The following is a 20,797-nucleotide window of genomic DNA, read 5'->3' as shown; positions in this document are numbered from 1 at the left end:
TCTGCTACACATGTATTCATTCATGATTGTTAGACTTCCTGGTCACATGATCTGGGTGTACATTTAGATTAGCGCCAAATAATCCACTTTGACGTTCAGCAGCCGTAAGAGAGCAGAGTTTCCAATTAGTCCAGGACCAGCTCAGGGTTCTGAGTAGTGAAGCAGCGATAAAGTCTGGCAGATATCTCCGGTCCGATCCGCCGGTCTTTTCCCTCGCCCTTTATTACCAGATCGGCCAGCAGCTTCTTTTTGTCCTCCTCCGAGCTGGAGGCTTTGTACGCCTGCAACACAACACAGGAAGTCACTAAACAATTCACGTTTGTGTCATGGCTTTGAATATTTTACTCAGGACATATGCACAATGAGATTTTTTTTTTTTTTAACAAAAAACATCTGAGGTCGTCTTATATTCAAATCATTACAGATACGATACTTTCTTTTTACTTAAATATTTTTTACACAAAAGCAATGAAAAATAGGGCCTATGTCTATCATCAGTCAGCATTGTTTTATATTTGGGTCAGTACAGTAATACATCTTCCTGTGTAATGTTGCCTATAAAAAAAACATGGAGAGTGGTCTTATACTCCGGTCGACAATACAGTATAACAGTGTTATTACTTTAAAAAATATATTTAACACGGTAATCCCTTTCTTTGTGAAATACTATTTTTATTTCCAAAAGGTTTTTTTTTCAAATACAGGTTTTAGAACGGAGATGTCTTATATTTGGTTTAAAATGGAAATATCTTTTTGGGGACTACTGTTGACTGTAAAAAAACAAAAAACAGGTTGTGAAAAAGTGTCATCTTATTCAGCGTCTTATATTCCGTCCGTCAATATGGTAATACCTCTTTTAGTGTAACACTGTTATTACGTAAAGTACATAATATATAGTGTTCCAAAAACAAGTTGTGAAAACGAGTGGTTGTCTTATATTCAAATCAATAGTGTGATGCTATACTGTAGATTTTATCAATGACAAATATTTTTGCAGAAACAGGTCTTGAAAGAGGGTAATCGGTAACCCCTCTCCTTGCGTAATACTATTATTTGAACTTTAAAAACAATTTTTCTGAAAAAAAACAAAAAAACGGTTTTGCAAAAGAGAGCTCGTCTTATATTTAGTTCAATACGACAAGTAATCTCTGTGTAATACAGTTGTCTATTAAATCATTATTACTGCTGATTTTGTTTTAAAACATAGGTGTCTTACAATCCATGTTGTCTTACATTTGGGTGAGTATGGTAATACTTCCCTCTCTGTGCAATACCCTGACGAAAAGCACATATTTCAGGAAATAGTGTCTGTCTTATATTTGGATCGATACATTAACCTGTGTGTAGTAATGTTGAGTTTGTATTTGAAGGATCATTTCGTAAAAGCAGGTCATAAAAGAGTAGTTGTGCTACATTTGGATTGATAGAATACCTCTCTGCGTAATCCTGTTGATTTTATCTTAAAATATAGGGGTTGTCTTTTATTTTTCTCTGTGCGGTAATACTACGACCTCTGTGTAATACCGTTGATTTTGTCTTAAAAATACAAATTCCAAAACCATGTAATGAAAAACAGAGGTTGTCTTAAATTCGGATTGATATGATAATACCGCTCTCTGTGTAATACTGTCGACTTCATTTTTAAGTGGTAATTTCCCTAATTAATGGGTTCCCTCCGGGTACTCCGGCTTCCTCCCAGCTCCAAAGACATGCACCTGGGGATAGGTTGATTGGCAACACTAAATTGGCCCTAGTGTGTGAATGTGAGTGAGAATGTTGTCTGTCTATCTGTGTTGGCCCTGCGATGAGGTGGCGACTTGTCCAGGGTGTACCCCGCCTTCCGCCCGATTGTAGCTGAGATAGGCGCCAGCGCCCCCCGCGACCCCAAAAGGGAATAAGCGGTAGAAAATGGATGGATGGATGGATGGAATTTCCCTAAATCCAATCATATAAAACATGAGTTGTCTTATTTTCGTATTGATATGATAATACCTTTCTCTGTGTAACACTGTCTATTTCATTTTCAAGAGATGATTTCCCGAAAAACAGGAGTTGTCTTAACATTCAACACTGTCTTATATTCGGGGCAGTACGGTAATACATCCCTTTCTTTGGAATACTGTTTATTTTGTCTTAAAATTATGTACATATTTGCAAAAGCGGATCATGAAAAAGTTGTCATCCTATATTCCGTGTGGTCTTACGGTCTGGTCAATACGGTTACACTTCTCTTTATGTGATACTGTTTATTTATATTTTGGGAAAACACTTATTTTTAAAACAATTTTTAAAAAAAGGGGATTTTCTTATATTTGGATCGATATAATACCGCTCTCTGTGTGATACTGCTGATTTTGTCTTTTAAAGATGATTTTCCAAAAACAGATAAAAAAAAAAAGTGGTTGTCTTATATTCGGACTGATATGATAATACTTTTCTCTGTGTAATACTGTCGATTTCTTTTTTAAGAGATAATTTCCCGAAAAGCAGATGTTGTCTTACACTCAACACTGTCTTATATTCGGGGCAGTACTGTAATACATCCCTTTTTTTGGAATACTGTTCATTTTGTCCTAAAATTATATACATATTTGCAAAAGCGAGTCATGAAAAAGTTGTCATCCTATTTTCAGTGCGGTCTTACAGTCCGATCAATACAGTTATACTTCTCTTTATGTGATACTGTTTCCTACTTTGGAAAACATTTTTTTTTTTTTAAATTCAACAAAAATAGGTGATTGTCTTGTATTCAGATCGATGTAATACCGCTCTCTGTGTGATACTGTTGATTTTGTCTTTTAAAGATAATTTCCCAAAAACAGCTCAAGAAAAAAAGTAGTTGTCTTATATTGGGACTACGATAATACCTTTTCTCTGTGTAATACGGTCGATTTAATTTTTAAGTAATTCGTCAAAAACCGGTCATGAAAAACAGGAGCTGTCTTACAGTCAACATTGTCTTATATTCAGGGCAGCACTGTAATAACATCCCTTTCTTTGGAATACTGTTGATTTTGTCTTAAAATTTTATACCTATTTGCAAAAGCGGGCCATGAAAAAGTTGTCGTCCTATATTCATACGGTTATACTTCTCTTTATGTAAAACTGTTTAGTTATACTTTAGAAAACATTTATTTTTAAAACAATTGAAGAAAAAAAAGGGGGTTGTCTTATATCCGGGGTCAGCAACCTTTACCACTCAAAGAGCCCTTTTGACCCGTTTCACAAAGTAAAGAAAACAATGTGAGCCACATAACTCTTTTGAAATTTATAAGGAAATAATACTGCCCAGCTACCACCAACCCAACCCTCCACCCCAGCCCTCCGTGTGTCGGTTGAGGTGGGCGGGGTTGGGTTGGTGGTAGCTGCGTGTATAATGGAGCCTGGAAGAGTAAAGATACATGGGATTCTGGGTATTTGTTCTGTCGTGTTTATGTTGTTATAGTGCGGATGTTCTGAAATGTGATTGTCAGTCTTGTTTGGTGTGGGTTCAGTGTGGCGCATATTAGTAAGAGTGTTAAAGTTGTTTATATCACAACCCTCAGTGTGACCTGTATGGCTGTTGAACAAGTATGCTTTGCAGTTGCGTATGCGTTCAGATAGAGGTTGCATCCAAAATGTGACCGGACGGTCGGCACGCAGATAGCATAGTGAAAATCCTGGCGCGATGACATGTAGAAAGGGTGTTAAGAGGCATTGTCACCACGGCCCGCCGTCAAAGTTGATGTCTGGGTGAAAATCGAAAAATGTTTACCCGGGAGATTTCTGATAGAGACATTAAAATTGGAAATCTACCGGACTTCTCCGGGCGGTCGGCAAGTATGCGGCTGAGCCACAGAGTGGTCAAAGAGCCGCATGCGGCTCCCGAGCCACGGGTTGCCGACCCCTTGAGGTCCATACAGTAATACCTCTCTATTTAATTCTCACAAGAATGTATGATATGTTTATTATGTCCATATAGTTTTTACGAGATAAAAGTATACAAGACAGCTTTAAAGACTCGGTGGGTTGCGGATGTACCTGCAGAAGCAGTTGAGGCGACGGGTAGGCGGCGCTCACACAAGACGCCACAGCCGGACTCACTCTGTTCAGCTGTTGGATCTGTTTGCGCCACACGTGTTTCAACCCGGAGCCGTCCTTCTCTACGCGGGCCCCGCTGGCCCAGGAGCCGTCCACACAGAACGGCAGCTCCACTTTCTCCGAGAGCAACCTGGCGAGACGGGGAAAAGGTGACATCTCGCAGCGAAACGGGACGATTCGACCGCGGGAGACGCGTACTTTGACGGCCGCTTGGACAAGGACTTGGTGACGGCACAGATGTGATCGGTGACCTCCTGCCAGCCGTCCAGGAAGACCACGGACACGTTCTTGTACAACTGCAGGTACACCAGAACCTGGACAGAGACCATAGGAAGACTTTTAGAGGATTTAAGCATTGAGCAGTAGCCGCTACAGCAGTGTTTTTCAACCACTGTGCAGTGAGATATAATCTGGTGTGCAGTGGGAGATTATGTAATTTCACCTATTTGGGTTTAAAAAATTTTTTTGCAAAACAGTAATTATAGTCTGCAAATGATGTGTTGTTGAGTGTCGGTGCTGTCGAGATCTCGGCAGAGTAACCATGTAATACTCTTCCATATCAGTAGTTGGCAACCGGTAGCTAATTGCTTTGTAGATGTCGGAAACAGTGGGAGGCAGAGTGCAGGTAAAAAGGTGTCTAATACTTAAACGAAAAATAAACAAAAGGCGAGTGCCACTAAGAAAAGGCATTGAAGTTTAGGGAAGGCCATGCAAAACAAAACTGAAATGGCAACAATGTAAACAAAAACAGAATGCTGGACGACAGCAAAGACTTACTTTGGCGTAAAGATGGCGTCCACAAAGTACATCTGAACGTGACATGACAATCAACAATGTCGCCACAAAGAAGGATAAAAACAACTGAAATATTCTTGATAAAACAAAGTAGATGCGGGAAATATTGCTCAAAGGAAGACATGAAGCTGCTACAGGAAAATACCAAAAAAAGAGAATATTCCACCAAAATAGGAACGCAAGACAAGAACTAAAACACTACACACAGGAAAACAGCAAAAAAGTCAAAAAAAGGTCTGGGCGTGATGTAACAATACACCTACTTTGAGACAAGAGCTATATTGATGCATGCTTAATTATGGTTTTAAGTCATATCCAACAATTGCAACAACGACTTTTTATTGTCAACCGAGTTTCGTTTTTTAATGATTTCTGCTGGTGGTGGGCCTCCGCAATTTTTCAACGCAAAAAATATGCCTCGGCTCAAAAAAGGTTGAAAAACACGGCGCTACAGTGCACTCACCTCTTCGACATCCACATTCTCCCCGCCATATTTGGACTGTACTGTTTCATAACCACGCCTCCTGCTGAATGCAATACACAATGATTAAATTATTCAATTACACACGTGACATCTCCACTGGTAGACACACCCACTTGGAACTGGACCGAGCGTCTGTTACTAAGAGAGAAACCACCTTGGCAGCATCCTGACATGGAGTGGAATTCTCCCCTTTACTGTCAATCATCTGTCATGCACAATATTGAAACATTAAATGTGATAGTCAACAAAATACCATTTTTAAAGGCAACTTACTCTTTTCACAGAGACAAGCATGTCCAAGAACTCTGTTGCACCAAACACCTGCACCACCTGGTCCTCCTCCACCGTTCCACCGCCATCCTCACCCTACGGAGAACACACTTGCTCATAAAAGCGACCATTTCAGCAATTTGCATGTTATAAATCGCTCAAAATAAATTCCTCTCTTCTCTCACTCCCCACTCTAAATCTGATAATGCACACATTGAACAACTCAAAACGGGTGAGGCCACTTTTTTGTTTGGACTAGGTTGCCATGGCAACATTGGCCCATTTTAGTAACGGAGTGAGTTTTAAGCATAGAATTATAAATTACGTGAAATATTTTTGACAGAAAGGACAGTAGTCATTCGACAATTATAGATTTTAAAAATAACATGAAAAAAATAGGTGAACATGATGGTGTTGAGATTGTGTATGATGATATTAAAATGTTTATGTATCTATTTATTTTTTTTGTCCTGTCCAGAAACTCAAGCAAATCATATAGTTGATGTAGATGCCCATATCGGCTGTACAGATTTACTTTGCAAAATAGAAGTGTTGTAATTGACTTTATTAAATGGATTTATATTATTATTTGGTGCAGCCGGGCCAGAGCAGGAGGAGAAAGAAAGAGGGTGAAATTGTGGGGAAAAGAGGGGGATAAGATAGACGACAACAATAACAACAACATCAGCAAATTATAGATTTTAAAAATAACATGAAAAAAATAGGTGAACATGATGGTGTTGAGATTGTGTATGATGATATTAATATGATATGTACAAATATGATAGGAAAAGTGATAGCAAAAAAGCAGTTAGTGAAACAAATAATACAGTAATGACAATAAACATTATTGCACTACAAATGGAGCAATACAAATGCCAAAATAGAAATAGCACTACTGATAATGAATAATAACAATAATTACCTCTATTAACAATACAGTTGTTCAAATGCAACAATAAATATATGTAATCACAACTTCAAATACAAACGAAAGCAGATAAATGGAGGGAAAGAAAGAGAGACCAACTCTAAAAAACATTGTAGATTGTTGTAGTAACAATAGGTTAAGCTTTGTCAGTGTGTTTGGGTATGTTTATTTATATTCACAGTTCTTGAATTCAAGCCAAAGTGTCCACTTCATTTGCATGCTGATTTATTTCTAATTATTTGTGGTGGTGTTTACTGTGAAAGGCAAAATAAAAAAAAATTAAAAAAAACTGTCACTGTCCAAATACTTGCGGCCTCACAGTAATAACATTGACAGCTGTGGATATTCAGTATCAAAATGATGGTTATATTTGAAGTACCAGTGAGATATAGGTATGTCCAGTAGTACCTCAACTTACGAGTTTGTTTGGTTCTATGACGAAGCTCTTAACTCACAACACTTGTATCTCAAGTCAACGTCTCTTATTGAAATGAATTTAATTGAAAAACAGCACAATTTTAACATGAAACATGCTCCTTAAAAAAACACACTTTTAAATAAAAAATAAAACAATTCACTTCTAACAACTACAGTGTTTTTTGAAGTAATTTAATAATAATAATGTACAGATTTACCTTGGAGAGTGGACTTTCATAAGATCTCCTTGCAGCTGATTTGCAGTCAAACACACCATCAGCAGCTTATCCATATTTTCATGGATAAATGTCTGTCGTTTGAATATTATTTTTAACATTCTTGGCTGGCGTTAGAATCATTATGTTTCAGTCTGGTGCAGATTAGCGGTGACACGTTCGACCAAACACACTCGATCATGATTTTGATGATTTCTTTCTTTAATTCAATAAATATTATCCTCTTCTTCTTGTCATCACTGTATTCAACACTAATTCCCTTCCTTCCCATGGTTGGAAAACATAGCTGTAAGTTAATGCTAGCGAGTAAGACCAGATGTTTTGGTGGGCTCTTACGGGGTTCACTGTGACATTCGCTACGCCAACTAATGCTTGTAACTCAAATTTTTTCTCCTAACTTAAATCATAACTAGCCCAGAAACCATGCTTAACTACATAAAACTTGTATTGCTGTATATGAAAGGTTGCAATACATCTGACCGGTAGTGTGTGGGAAAAAAATATTTATTGAAGATTTAAAATGTTATATTTTACATTAAGGTGTAATTAAATGCATAAATGCAATGTAAGCACAAATGAGATAAACTCACCTGATGTAAATCCCTGGTCCAGGTGATGCTGTTAGGAAGTTGCTGTTGTTCAATTCTGTATTTCCACTCATTTGACGACAAGGTGGCTAGCAGAATGTCAGAGCCTTCTTGCTGCAGAACAACTGAAAAGAAAGATACCGTATTTCCTTGAATTGCCGCAGGGCATATAGTATGTGCCTGCCTTGAATTACTGCCGGGTCAAACTCGCTTCCCAAAATAATTAGCGCATGCTTAGTATTACCGCCTGGTCAAACTCGTGACGTCACGAGTTACACTTCCCCTGTCATCATCATTTTCAAAATGGAGGAGGCTGATTTCAATACCGGTAATTTGAAATCACATAAAGGGAAGAAGATTAAAAGATATTCAGTAGGATTTAAGGTCCAAGCTTACATCACACTCAAATTTTTACTGCATGCCTTTGGTAAGTGCCAGAGTGAGAAGAGGTTTTAAAATAATTAGCGCGTGCTTACTTTTACCGCATGCCTTTGGTAAGTGCAGGAGTGAGAAGAGGTTTTAAATTAATTAGCGCCCAGGCGGCAATTCAAGGAAATACGGTAGTTTAAATCAACAATGCCAACTTTCTGTCAGCACCTGAAGGCATCATACCTGGATCTATGCAGATGGTCAAACGCTTAAGGAAATTTTCTGGCTTCAAACTGTTGACATATTCTGCAGCTTCTTTCCTCTTCTGCAGTTCCTTCCTCTTCTCCTCCCTTTCTAGCACTTTAGCAGCTCGCTTCTTCTCTCTAGCCTCCTTCCTTTCCCTTGCTTTCTCCTTGTCCGCCTCCAGCTCCTCCCGGGAGCGCCGTTTTTTGGACGGACTCGGCCGCTCACAGCCGTCAGATCGCGGCGGAGCTAAAGCGAACTTTACACAACTGCTAACTTTTAAATCGCCTCGAGCCCCTTCGTCGCCTTCGTTATCAGAATCTGATATTTCCCATATTTTAGGATTTGGCAAAGTGGTCATTTTTTACCCGTTTCACATCGTCCAAACACTTCCCAGTAACGTGTGTGCAACATCAGTGTGCAACCACTTGTCCCTGAACGCAGCATTATCCGGTGACGGTGTGCGGTGAGGGTCCAAAATCTGTGATTATTTTTTTTTTAAATCTCCTTCATTGATTTGCATTTGTGATCAATATACAATTTAACTTTAGCAACTAAACACATATTTACACAGTACACACCCATGCTTGAGAATGAACCGGATGAAGGAAATCTTATATTTCCTGCACCCTTCAACATAATAAGTAGTCTTACTTAATGGATAGTTCAGCTTCACAAGCGTACAAACCAGCATAAAAACATTTAATAATATCAAAAATTATACCAACAAATTTATATAATCCAACTATCAAATGGTAATCCACTCATATTGCGATACTTTTCTAAAAAAGGCATAATTGTGTTAAAACAATTACAAATTGTCAATAAAGTTCGGCAAAGAGAAAAAGGTAGCGCGTGACCGAAACACCCATGTTTGCGCCTGCGCGGTTTTTAACAGATTTATAAAAGTGCTGCGCAGCCATGTTAGTACAAAATATCCATCCACATACTTGACAGATTTGTGTTTTTTCTTTATTAAACTCCCATGCTAATATAGCTTTTCCGCATGTAAACAAAACCAAATGTGTTGACTTTTCTTCAAGCATTCGTCAACATGGCACAACCCGCAGAGAAAGGTACGTTTGTTACACTCAACTTAGACTTCGACGAGCTTTATAGCTCCACAAGCAACATTTTTCCAATTTGTTAACGTTTTTATCCACAAAACTCCATTCTGCTTTGTGATATTAGCGAATTCCTCGCTTTTCCTTTAGAATTGTCTCACGACAATGGTTAGGTTAGCAGATTAAGCGGCTATAAAATTGACCAAAATGACTGAATGGCAACATTTTGTTCGTTAAGTAATAAATCCTCAATAATAATAATAATAATAATAATAATATTAATAGTAGTAATAAACACTCTACCATGAATTGATTAACATGGACCCCGCCTTAAACAAGTTGAAAAACGAATTGGGGTGTTACCATTTAGTGGTCAGTTGTAGGGAATATGTACTGTACTGTATAATGTACTAATAAAAGTCTCAATTAATCAATGCAATGTTGCCTAATTTCTTTTGTGATGCCAACATATATCTGATCAAGTCAGTCATTATTTCAGATCTAAATAATAATATATTAAAAAAAACTATTCTGATTCTGAAATACATGCTTAGAGGCCTACTGAAATGAGATTTTCTTATTCAAACGGTGATAGCAGGTCAATTCTATGTGTCATACTTGATCATATTTTTGCTGAAAGGATTTAGTAGAGAACATCGACGATAAAGTTTGCAACTTATGGTCGGTAATAAAAAAGCCTTGCCTGTACCGGAAGTCGCAGACGATGACGTCACCTGTGTGAGGGCTCCTCACATCCTCACATTGTTTATAAAGGGAGCCTCCAACAAAAAGAGCTATTCGGACGTAGAAAACGACAATTTCCCCATTAATTTGAGCGAGGATGAAAGATTTGTGGCTGAGGATATTGATAGCGAAGGACTAGGAAAAAAAAATAAAGTTAAAAAAAAAAAGGCGATTGCATTGTGAGCGATTCAGATGTTTTTAGACACACTTACTAGGATAATTCTGGAAGATCCCTTATCTGCTTATTGTTTTAATAGTGTTTTAGTGAGATTTTAAAGATTGTAAAGACATACCTCGAGGTCGGATGGCTGCGGTGAACACGCAGTGTCTCAGAGAGAAGCCGAGGAGCCAAGCTCACAGCTGCCTTTTTTGACATGACAGCTGCTGCAGGACGACGAATAATCCATTGATGTCTCCGGTAAGATATATATCACAATTTCCCCATCCAAAAACATGCTGGTTGACGTAGAGAAACATGTTCGCTTGACCGCTCCGCTTCACAACAAACAAAGAAACACCGGCTGTGTCTCGGTGCTAAAGACAGCTGCAATCCACCGCTTTCCACCAACAGCATTGTTATTTATAGTCTCCATTATTAAATCAACAAATTTGCAACACAGATGTCCAAAATACTGTGTAATTACGCCATGAACAGAGACTACTTTTAGCCGTGTTTGGTGCAGCGCTAATATTTCCTTACAGTCCATGACGTCACGCGTACGCGTCATCATTCCGCGACGTTTTCAACAAGAAACTCGCGGGAAATTTAAAATTGTAATTTAGTAAACTAAAAAGGCCTTATTTGCATGTGTTGCAATGTTAATATTTCATCATTAATATATGAACTATCAGACTGCGTGGTCTGTAGTAGTGGGTTTCAGTAGGCCTTTAAGAAACAAAATCATTATGTTAGTGAATCAATGTACCATGAATGTGTTTGACAGTGACTGTATTGCTAATACAGAAATCTCCATGTTGACATTTTGCAGGTTATTATCGCTTTTTGGTTCTGTTCTTCAACTGCCTGCTGACGTTTGGCTCCTACTTCTGCTTTGACATCCCCAGTGTTCTGCAGGATCAGTTTCAAGGGGTTAGTATGGCAAAGGTCCAATAAATTATGAATGTGATCAAATGAATGAATGAAATTAGTTTATTTTGGTGATATAATCAACCGTTTTGTGGGATCAATCTAACAGCACAGATGATACGTATTAACAATCATACACGTACACACACAGAAAGAAAAATAATGACCGAAAAAAGGAATAGGCTAAAGCCAAGGCGTATATTTGTCTATCCAGTACATTAACTGAAAATTAAATTGCCTGGAACATCAACGTTGAAAAAAAACAATGGGATGAAAGTAATCTTTGCTATATTTCATAATTTTTCTTTATATCACCTTTCAAGGCTTTCTTAAACCTTAACATGTCTTTGTCAATGAGCTTGCTCCACCATTTAACTCCGAAAACTGAAATACATTTGTATTTTATATGCATTTTTATTTTATATATTTCAAAAATCAATATCCCCCGTAAACTATAGTTTTCTCCTTTTAATTTAAATAACCAAATAATACAAGCTGTAATAAGGCTGTTGTTCTTTACTCGAAACATAATTTCCATTGTTTTTTTTAAAACACAATATCTGAACACTTTAACACATTAGAACTTATGAATAAAGGATTGGTTGTTTCATAGTAGCACATTTTGTGTATTATTCTAATTTCCTTTTTTTTTTAAGTTTAATTATTGGGTTTGTTTGTTTTTTAAACATTTCCCCAAACTTCAACACACCCCAAAGTTCAATCTTGGGGCCAACTTTATTTAACATCTATATGCTCCCACTAGGATAAATCATGCAAAATAATAACATTGACCATCATTGCTATGCCGATGACACCCAAATCTATGTAGCGCTATCACCAAATGACTATCGCCCCATAGATCTTCTGTGCCAGTGCATTGAGCAAGTCAAACACTGGATGTGCCAAAATTTCCTACAACTAAATGAAGATAAAACTAAGATGATTGTTTTTGGTGCTAAAAAAGAAAGGTTTAAAGTCATCCAACACCTTCAATCACTGTACCTGAAAAACTCAAATAAAGCCAGAAATCTTGGGGTTATTTTAGATTCTGATTTACATTTCGACAGTCATATCAAATCAGTAACAAAATCGGCCTACTATCACCTCAAAAATGTAACAAGACTTAGAGGGCTCATGTCAGCACAATACTTAGAAAAACTTGTACATGCCTTTATTACGAGTAGGCTACACTATTGAAATGGTCTCCTTCCAGGTCTTCCCAAAAAAACTGTCAGGCAGCTGCAGCTTGTTCAGAAAACTGCTGTTAGAGTTCTAACAAAGACCAAAAATTTGAGCACATTACACCAATTCTTAAATCCTTACATTGGCTCCCTGTACATCAGAGAATTGATTTCAAAATCCTCCTGCTCACATATAAATCACTGCATGGTCTCGGGCAGAAGTACATCACTGATATGTTCCCGCTATATAAGCCCTCTAGATCACTAAGATCTTCTAAGACCAATCTGTTAGCGGTTCCCAGAGTAAATTCAAATGAAGGGAGAGCATCATTCAGTCACTATGCAACAAATAGCTGGAATAAACTTCCTGAAGGTGTCGGACTTTCCCCAACTCTGACTACTTTTAAAACTAAACTGAAAACTTTTATGTTCACCTTAGCTTTCAGCTAAATCTTTTAGTCTTTTAACTTTTAACGTCCGCACTGTTTTTATTTTTATTGTCTGCATTTTAATTTTGCTTTTATTTTATTTCATCTCACTTTGTTGTCTGTGAAGCACTTTGAGTCTGCCTTGTGTCTTAAAAGTGCTCTACAAATAAAGCTGCCTTGCCTTGCCTAAGTTAGATATGGAAAAATAAAAGAATAATATAACATATGCAGACATTTGTTATTCAGCATGTCTTATTTTATGAAGAATAGAAATGGATTTGGATATTTTCCCTTTATATATTCAATTTATATAATCAAATGATAACACTAATTACTGCGTTGCCTCCTCTGATAGAACCTGACATGTCCCAATGCGACGGTGATCAATGGGACAGTGGACTGTGTGGTGGGCTTGGGGATGACCCCTCAGCAGTACAATCTTCTCTATGCTATCTATGCGTGGACGTGAGTGCTCGCACTGTTATGTAAATTGTGTTCAAGCGTGTTAAACTAATCATGTTTCTCTCATCACCAGGAATGCGGTGGTGGTGATCCTAGCTGGCTTCCTGATTGACAAATTGGGCAACCGCTGTAAGGCCATTTTAATCTCACAGTACAAAATGGGGTTGTGCTTACATTTTTTTTGTCATGCTTGTTAATTTTAACATAACAAACCGGTGCAGAAGAAGTGTACAAATACTTTTGGAGCCTTAAAGTTAAAGTACCAATGATTGTCACACACACACACACAAGGTGTGGCAAAATTATTCTCTGCATTTGACCCATCACCCTTGATCACCCCCCAGGAGGTAAGGGAAGCAGTGAGCAGTAGCGCTAGCCGTGCCGGGGAATTATTTTTGGGGATTTAACCCCCAATTTCAACCCTTGATACTGAGTGCCAAGTAGGGAGGTAATGGGTCCCATTTTTATAGTCTTTAGTGTTACTCGGCCGGGGTTTAAACTCACAAACTACCCATCTCAGGGCGGACACTCTAACCACTAGGCCACTGGGCAGGTGAATCACGGGATCACCAGAGCAATTTGCTTGTTAAAACTCTTGAAATAAATGTCAATTTCTGTCTTTTTTTTAACTCTATATCAAATAATACCAGGAATGTGCTGATTGGTCAACCACAAAGTATGTGATTGCCATTGTGAATGCCTTTTTAAAGCCAATCACATTCGCCAATCCCCTCTGGCTGACATTATTTCTTTTTAGTGCTCCGGCTGACGCGGTTAGCAGCACAGTGTGGAGCCACTCCCCCTCAGCAAATAACAATCACCTCCATGTATTTCTTAGTATAAAAAAGTATCATTGTCATTTGAGAACTAGGTTAATCATGGCAAGTGCTCAAAACATGTAGATAAGATTAGATTAGATTAGATAGTACTTTATTTATTCCTTCAGGAGAGTTCCTTCAGGAAAATTACAATTTTCAGCACAATCCCATTCAAGATCAGACAAACATTACAAGGAGACAGAACAGGATCGCTGACGGGTCTGCCGGCTTCCAGAGCCCCTTACAAAAAAGATGACATACAGGTAAACAAGGGGGGGAGAAAAGAATAGAAGATTAAAATAAAATTTAAAAAAAATCGGTCTTAGCCTGGGCCCTGGAGAGGGGGTGCAGACTGAGGCCAAGGGAAAAAAACAACTCATAGCCATAGTAAACATCCCTCTTACATTTGTGTAAGAGGGAAACATCAAACATCAAAGAACACAGAGGACATTAAAGACATTAAAGCAGCAGATATACCAGACACTTCTACATACAGCTATGAATAAAAAGTAAAATAAACATATACACTGTGGTGGCCTCTGCGGTGTTCCACGCCATTGTCCGCTGAGGAGGAGGGAGCATGGCCAGAGACAGAAGCAGACCCAACAAAGCAACCAAGACAGCCAACTCCACTCTCGGCCAGTGTCCATTCCGCATGGATGAGCGAGGAATGTATGTAATAAAGGAGAATAAGGAAGGGGTTTAAATATTGTTTTGATATTGTTAAACTGCCAATAGCACTCACCATACATAAATTGGAAAATGTACAGTTGATACATATGGTGGTATTGGAATCGGCAGCATAGAACCTTAATCAGGACATCCATAGATAAAACACATATTGAACCACTCAAAGTGTTTACATATTTTTATGATATCCAAGGTTTGCTATGAATTTGCTTTTTCTGTATTTGATTTCTCTTGCTGTTTTTCCACAGTCGGGGTGTTCCTCTTCTCCTTCCTGTGCGTCTTGGGTTCCTCCATGTTCGCCCTGGGTTCCCACTTCAGAGGAACTCCCTACCTGCTGCCACTCATGCTCACAGGACGACTCCTGTTCGGATCAGGCAACGGTTCTCTGACCAGTAAGTGTTTTACGTTACTTTACTGCTGTACTCTCCATTCTGAGTAACTACTGTTTAACTCCTCTGTTATCAACTTCCTGTTTAGTCGTCCAGAACCGCATCACTGCCTTTTGGTTCAAGGGGAAGGAACTGGCTTTAGCTTTTGGGCTTACCTTAGCGTTTTCTCGCTTGGGGTCCGTCCTCAACTTCTTCTTCACGCAGAGGTTTGAAGAAAGGTTTGGCTTGCAGTGGACCCTGTGGGGAGGTAAGTAGTGGCAGAATCTGTCAAAATGAGGTCTGCGCTTAAACTGCAATATTAGACTATTTATCAACAGTTTTTTTATAAGTCTCGGAGGTCCCACAAACTGTGTTGTCCAAAATGTAGTAGCCCTTTTACATATACAGTGGGGAAAAAAAGTATTTAGTCAGCCACCGATTGTGCAAGTTCTCCCACTTAAAATTATGACAGAGGTCTGTAATTTTCATCATAGGTACACTTCAACTGTGAGAGACAGAATGTGAAAAAAAAATCCACTAATTCATATTGTAGAAATTTTAACAAATTTATTTATAAATTATGGTGGAAAATAAGTATTTGGTCAACCATTCAAAGCTCTCACTGATGGAAGGAGGTTTTGGCTCAAAATCTCACGACACATGGCCCCATTCATTCTTTCCTTAATACGGATCAATCGTCCTGTCCCCTTAGCAGAAAAACAGCCCCAAAGCATGATGTTTCCACCCCCATGCTTCACAGTAGGTATGGTGTTCTTGGGATGCAACTCAGTATACTTCGTCCTTTAAACACGACGAGTTGAGTTTACACCAAAATGGATACATGGATGATACAGCAGAGGATTGGGGGAATGGCATGTAGTCAGATGAAACCAAAATAGAACTTTTTGGTACAATGTGAATTCCTGGATTTTTTTTCCCACATTCTGTCTCTCACAGTTGAAGTGTACCTATGATGAAAATTACAGACTTCTGTCATCATTTTAAGTGGGAGAACTTGCACAATCGGTGGCTGACTAAATACTTTTTTGCCCCACTGTACACTTTGTGAAATGTAATAAATAAAATATATCATGAACCGTAACGTAACGGAGCGGGACAAGACGGCTCTAGAAGAGCTAAAGTATGTGCGTTAAACTTTACACTCACATTCTACTAAAGGGCCCCTAATGCTGACAACATTGGCACTTATTTCATAGTTATGCACTTTAACTTATTGTCTACAGGTAAAATTCCCTCCAAAATAGTAGTGGCTTTAAGCTTATTTTCAAACAAGGTTCAGTACATTTTTGAAGGCAATTTTTATATTGTATAGTCTGGGTTTTGGTTGTTCTTTTCACGCAAAATTTGAAGGATTTAGCAAATATGTCTGTCAGATGCATTGTTACAGGTCGTAGCAATACAACTAAAAAAGGGGTCAGCTCGCATACATTTCCAAATGATGGCAATATGAGGAATGTATGGACCTCTCCACGCGAAATGGGACGCACCAAGCGAAAAGAGTGTAATTTTTAGCGATCATTTTAAGGGTTTCGGTCTGATTTCAGATGTAAAAAATTAAAATAGACTCAAGCCAAATACAAACCTGAAAAACAGAAGTACCATCGAGGGGAGAAAGACTGAGTTACAACCTGCAGAAAAAAATAAATGAGAGAAAAAGATGGTAAGCCGCTAGTATTCTATTTTGTGTCCTCTTCTACTGATGTTTTCCTCAACACGATTGAAGAAATGTTGAAAGTGGAAGAGCAAGGATGTCTAAAAATGGCAATTCTTTAATATTTTTGTTTGTCATAAAGTTAACCATATCCGTTTTGAAAATAATAATGGACCAGGTTGACTAAAACATGCAATAAGTGATGAAAAATAATAATTGTATTCTGTATGCCGATTGTAGCTGAGATAGGCCCCTCCCCCCCACCCTCTCTACGCGCGGAAATGGGCTCCAGTTCTGTAGACGACGTCACACCAACACAGGGCAACATATCCAGTCTGGCAATGGAAAGGAGGCATTGCAAATAGAGTTACCAGTAGTTATCTACCTATTACTCATTAATTAATTTTATAAGAACTGTCCAATCAGAATAATTTTCTGGAGCAAAAAATGCACTTAAAACAGTCTGTCTTCTATGGGTCCTAACAACATCATTAGCCTTTTTAATGACAAAGAACAAAATGATACAACTTACAGCTCCCAGGCTGTTACTGGCTGACAGATACTTGGCAGAGCGCAAGGCTTTGTTTATGACATGTAGCGAAGCCTGCCTTTTTCTGGATTTTTTTTATTTTTACGTTTGGTGATTATGAACATGTTTTTGTTAAGGCATCCTTAAAAATACATTTTGCATGATAGCAGACCTTTTTGTTTTTTTATTTGTTTTGCAGGTGCTCTCTTGTGTGTGTTGGGTTTCACGTCTGCCATCATAGTCAGCAGTCTGGACAAGGTGGGAATGAGGCAGCTGGGTCTTGATGGTGCCATCCAGGAGGAGTCCCGCAAAGTGGTACAAACACTCTTCCAGTCTCCGTAAAACCGTCTTCCCACATTGTGATTATTCACCCTGTATTGAATTTTTGTCCGCAGAAAATCCAGGATGTAAAACTGCTGTCGCTGAGATACTGGCTGCTGGTTCTCACCATCATGTTCTTCTACAACGGAATCTTCCCCTTCATTGCTGACGCCAGGTAGTAAACAGTAAAATAGCAAATGTGGTTTTTAAGACTTGATGAGTAAATCATGTGATTCTCTGTCCAGTAAGTTCATTCAGGATAAATACACTGGCTACACTCAGAAGGAGGCCGCTTACATCGCCGGGGCCGTTTACGACAGCTCCCTTGTCCTCTCTGCCAGCGTCGGCATCCTCATAGTAAGTCATGACTCCTGACGCCAGTCGAAGTGTTGATTTAAAGCACAAAAGGCAAAGTCGTGGTGTTCCAGGATTATGTTGGTCTACGGGGGATTTTCGCCGTGGCCTGCGCTGTGTTCACGCTGCCCGTGTTTGGACTCCTGGCCTTCACCTTCGTCCCCCCTCTGGTCTCCACCATCTGGCTGGGAGTTACCTACTCCTTTGCTGCCGTGAGTTGGAATTGTTTGCCTTTTTATTTCGGAACACAATTTGTGAGAGGAGTTTGTACTTTGAATTCCTGCGCTGTACCGCAGGCAAGCATGTGGCCTTCCATCCCTCTCGTAGTGCCTCAAGCCACCATCGGCACCGCCATGGGCTTTGCTACCTCCGTCCAGATGGTTGGGATCGGCATCTCCAATCTGGTCGTCGGGCAGATTTTAGGCACAAAATCCAGGTAGGAAATATCTGTCATCAGTAAGCGCTCGCAGACTTTTTTATTTTTTTTCAAATTTTCCGTCTACTTTAGTGACACTAAGATTCCATTGTGGCGCTGGCAGAAGATGATGATCTTCATGTTGGCCAACACCGTCAGCTGCATCGTCACCTCAGTGCTGCTCAACGTGGTCGATCACAGACAGGTCACACATCTGCCAACCTTTTTCTGCTTCAATCGTATTCTATTTGGCACTGATGTTTTTGTTTAGGGAGGGATGCTGAACAAGATGACCAAACGATCAGGACAGGCAGAGAGAGAGCCTGACAGAGAGCCGCTCAACCAAGAAGAGGAAGAGGAAAGCGAAGATGAGGGGGATGAAGCACTCCCATCCCACTCCATCAACTCCTAACTTCTCCCAAGTTGTCTTAAGTTTCTCTATACCGCCTTTTTTAATCGTGAAGCCAGTTTTAGAGAGATTTTTATCTTTCTTTTAATAATCTGGCTTTTAAAGACAATTTTTTAAAACCGTGGCCAGTGTTCTAAATATGTCTTTGAAGAAGGGATTTGTCATAACATGTGGAGCCCAAATAATTTGGGCCAAATAGGACACTACACACATGTATTGTAGGCACAAACAGACTTAATGTTTTGTATTGTACACATTTCTTGAAACAATAACTCTTGCAAAAATACATTTATTTAAAAAAACTTGCGACGTAATTATTTTACCAAACTTTTATGCCTTTATTCATCCAGACTGACTAATTTGTTGTGTTTATGTATGTCAGCATATACTTTTGCCACTAGGTAGAGCTATGACATTTGTTGAAAAATGGAAGACTGGGGGCAGATTTTATGTTTTTCGCCTTTTTGTTTATAAAACCTGCGAAAAGCAATCCAAAGTAGTTAAAAAATGCTAAAAAAACCAACAACAACAACATATATCTAAACTATTTGTCCATCCATCCATCCATCCATCCCATAGATGGCGGGGGGGGGGGGCATTCTGATCAGATACCTGAACCACCTCATCTGGGTCCTCTCGATGTGGAGGAGTAGCGGCTTTACTTCGAGCTCCTCCCGGATGACAGAGCTTCCCACCCTATTTCTAAGGGAGAGCACCGCCACCCTACGGAGGAAACTCAATTCGGCCGCTTGTACCCGTGATTTTGTCTCTGGGTCATAAACCCAAAGTTCATGACCATAGGTGAAGTTGTGGACGTAGACCTTGGGGCTCACCACCTCCTCATTCTCCTTTGCTATTTATTTGTATAATTATGTAAAATAGCTTCATAGTTGATAGCAGTCAATATATATGTTTTTCTCATAACATTTCAATGTGTCAAACTTTTAAACAGTAGTAACTAACACATTCTTTTCTACTTGGAATTGTTTGCACAACTGCGCTAAACAGAACATATCCCTACTGAATAAACCAGGGGTCCTCAAACTTTCTGACTCGGAAAAAACACAAAAGGCTATGTCGTCCCTATAGGCCTGTTTTGGAGGTTTCCCTGCTCGTCAGGAGATGTTATAAAATCCACAAACTGTCCCCTGACAAGCAGGGAAACCTGTGAAACAGGCTTGTAGGGATGATATTGTAGCCTCTTGTGTTTTTTCCTGACTTAATGTATATTCCGCTCTACCCCGGTATTGGGGACTGTATAACGGATAAACCACAGAAAACTTGACTACACACACATGTATGTATGTGTGTGTGTGTATGTATATGTGTATATATATATATATATATATATATATGTATATATATATATATGTGTGTGTATGTATGTATACAGTATATATATGTATATATATATATATGTATGTATATATATGTATGTATTAGGACTGCGAATCTTTGGGTGTCTCACAATTCGATTCAATATTAAATCTTGGGGTCACAATTCGATTCAAAATAGATTTTTTTTCCAATTCAACACAGTTCTTGAATCAAAAACGATTTTTTCCCGATTTAAAAGGATTCTGTATTCATTCAATACATAGAATTTCAGAAGGATCTACCCCAGTCTGCTGACATGCTAGCAGAGTAGTAGATTAAAAAAAAAAAAAAAAGCTTTTATAATTGTAAAGGACAATGTTTTATCAACTGATTGCAATAATGTAAATTTGTTTTAACTATTAAACAAACCAAAAATATGACTTATTTTATCTCTGTGAAAATAGTGTACACAGTGTGCTGTCAAGCTTATGAGATGCGATGCAAGTGTAAGCCACTGTGACACTAT

General features: G+C 38.7%; 2 protein-coding genes across 4 annotated transcripts; one reads left to right on the top strand and one right to left on the bottom strand.

Annotated features, from left to right (window-relative positions):
• LOC133558150 (crossover junction endonuclease EME1) lies at positions 1-8,998 on the bottom strand. 3 transcript variants are annotated; one of them, XM_061909314.1, is made up of 8 exons: positions 8,781-8,998; positions 7,804-7,925; positions 5,633-5,725; positions 5,473-5,564; positions 5,339-5,402; positions 4,279-4,394; positions 4,021-4,210; positions 1-281 (listed from the first exon to the last, which is right to left on the bottom strand). In XM_061909314.1, exons 1-8 carry the CDS (start codon positions 8,857-8,859, stop codon positions 126-128), a joined length of 912 nt encoding a protein of 303 aa, XP_061765298.1. In that variant the 5' UTR covers positions 8,860-8,998; the 3' UTR covers positions 1-125. The 3 variants fall into 3 exon arrangements, with proteins under 3 accessions (XP_061765298.1, XP_061765296.1, XP_061765297.1); XM_061909312.1 differs by having other exon boundaries at positions 8,413-8,878; XM_061909313.1 differs by having other exon boundaries at positions 5,339-5,399; positions 8,413-8,876.
• Positions 8,999-9,283: 285 nt separating this feature from the next.
• On the top strand, positions 9,284-19,399 carry LOC133558146 (major facilitator superfamily domain-containing protein 1-like). The gene is made up of 13 exons (XM_061909307.1): positions 9,284-9,488; positions 11,210-11,310; positions 13,272-13,381; positions 13,452-13,507; positions 15,135-15,278; positions 15,364-15,522; positions 17,655-17,770; positions 17,851-17,951; positions 18,022-18,133; positions 18,205-18,342; positions 18,427-18,566; positions 18,639-18,750; positions 18,817-19,399. The coding sequence occupies exons 1-13, from the start codon at positions 9,467-9,469 to the stop codon at positions 18,955-18,957; spliced, it is 1,452 nt and encodes a 483-aa protein (XP_061765291.1). The 5' UTR covers positions 9,284-9,466; the 3' UTR covers positions 18,958-19,399.
• Positions 19,400-20,797: the final 1,398 nt, after the last annotated feature.

This window comes from Nerophis ophidion, linkage group LG08, assembly GCF_033978795.1.
Source record: "Nerophis ophidion isolate RoL-2023_Sa linkage group LG08, RoL_Noph_v1.0, whole genome shotgun sequence".
Taxonomy (NCBI): domain Eukaryota; kingdom Metazoa; phylum Chordata; class Actinopteri; order Syngnathiformes; family Syngnathidae; genus Nerophis; species Nerophis ophidion.
This window is presented reverse-complemented; position numbering and strand designations above follow the sequence as displayed.

Coding starts and splice junctions, on each gene's coding strand:
- LOC133558150 (XM_061909312.1), bottom strand. CDS start 8,773: ATGACCACTTTGCCAAATCCTAAAATATGGGAAATATCAGATTCTGAT. Junction 5,403..5,472: donor GACGCTCGGTCCAGTTCCAA/GTGGGTGTGTCT, acceptor TATTGCATTCAG/CAGGAGGCGTGGTTATGAAA. Junction 4,395..5,338: donor AGAATGTGGATGTCGAAGAG/GTGAGTGCACTG, acceptor GTCTCTGTCCAG/GTTCTGGTGTACCTGCAGTT.
- LOC133558146 (XM_061909307.1), top strand. CDS start 9,467: ATGGCACAACCCGCAGAGAAAG. Junction 11,311..13,271: donor TGCAGGATCAGTTTCAAGGG/GTTAGTATGGCA, acceptor CTCCTCTGATAG/AACCTGACATGTCCCAATGC. Junction 17,952..18,021: donor CCCTTCATTGCTGACGCCAG/GTAGTAAACAGT, acceptor TTCTCTGTCCAG/TAAGTTCATTCAGGATAAAT.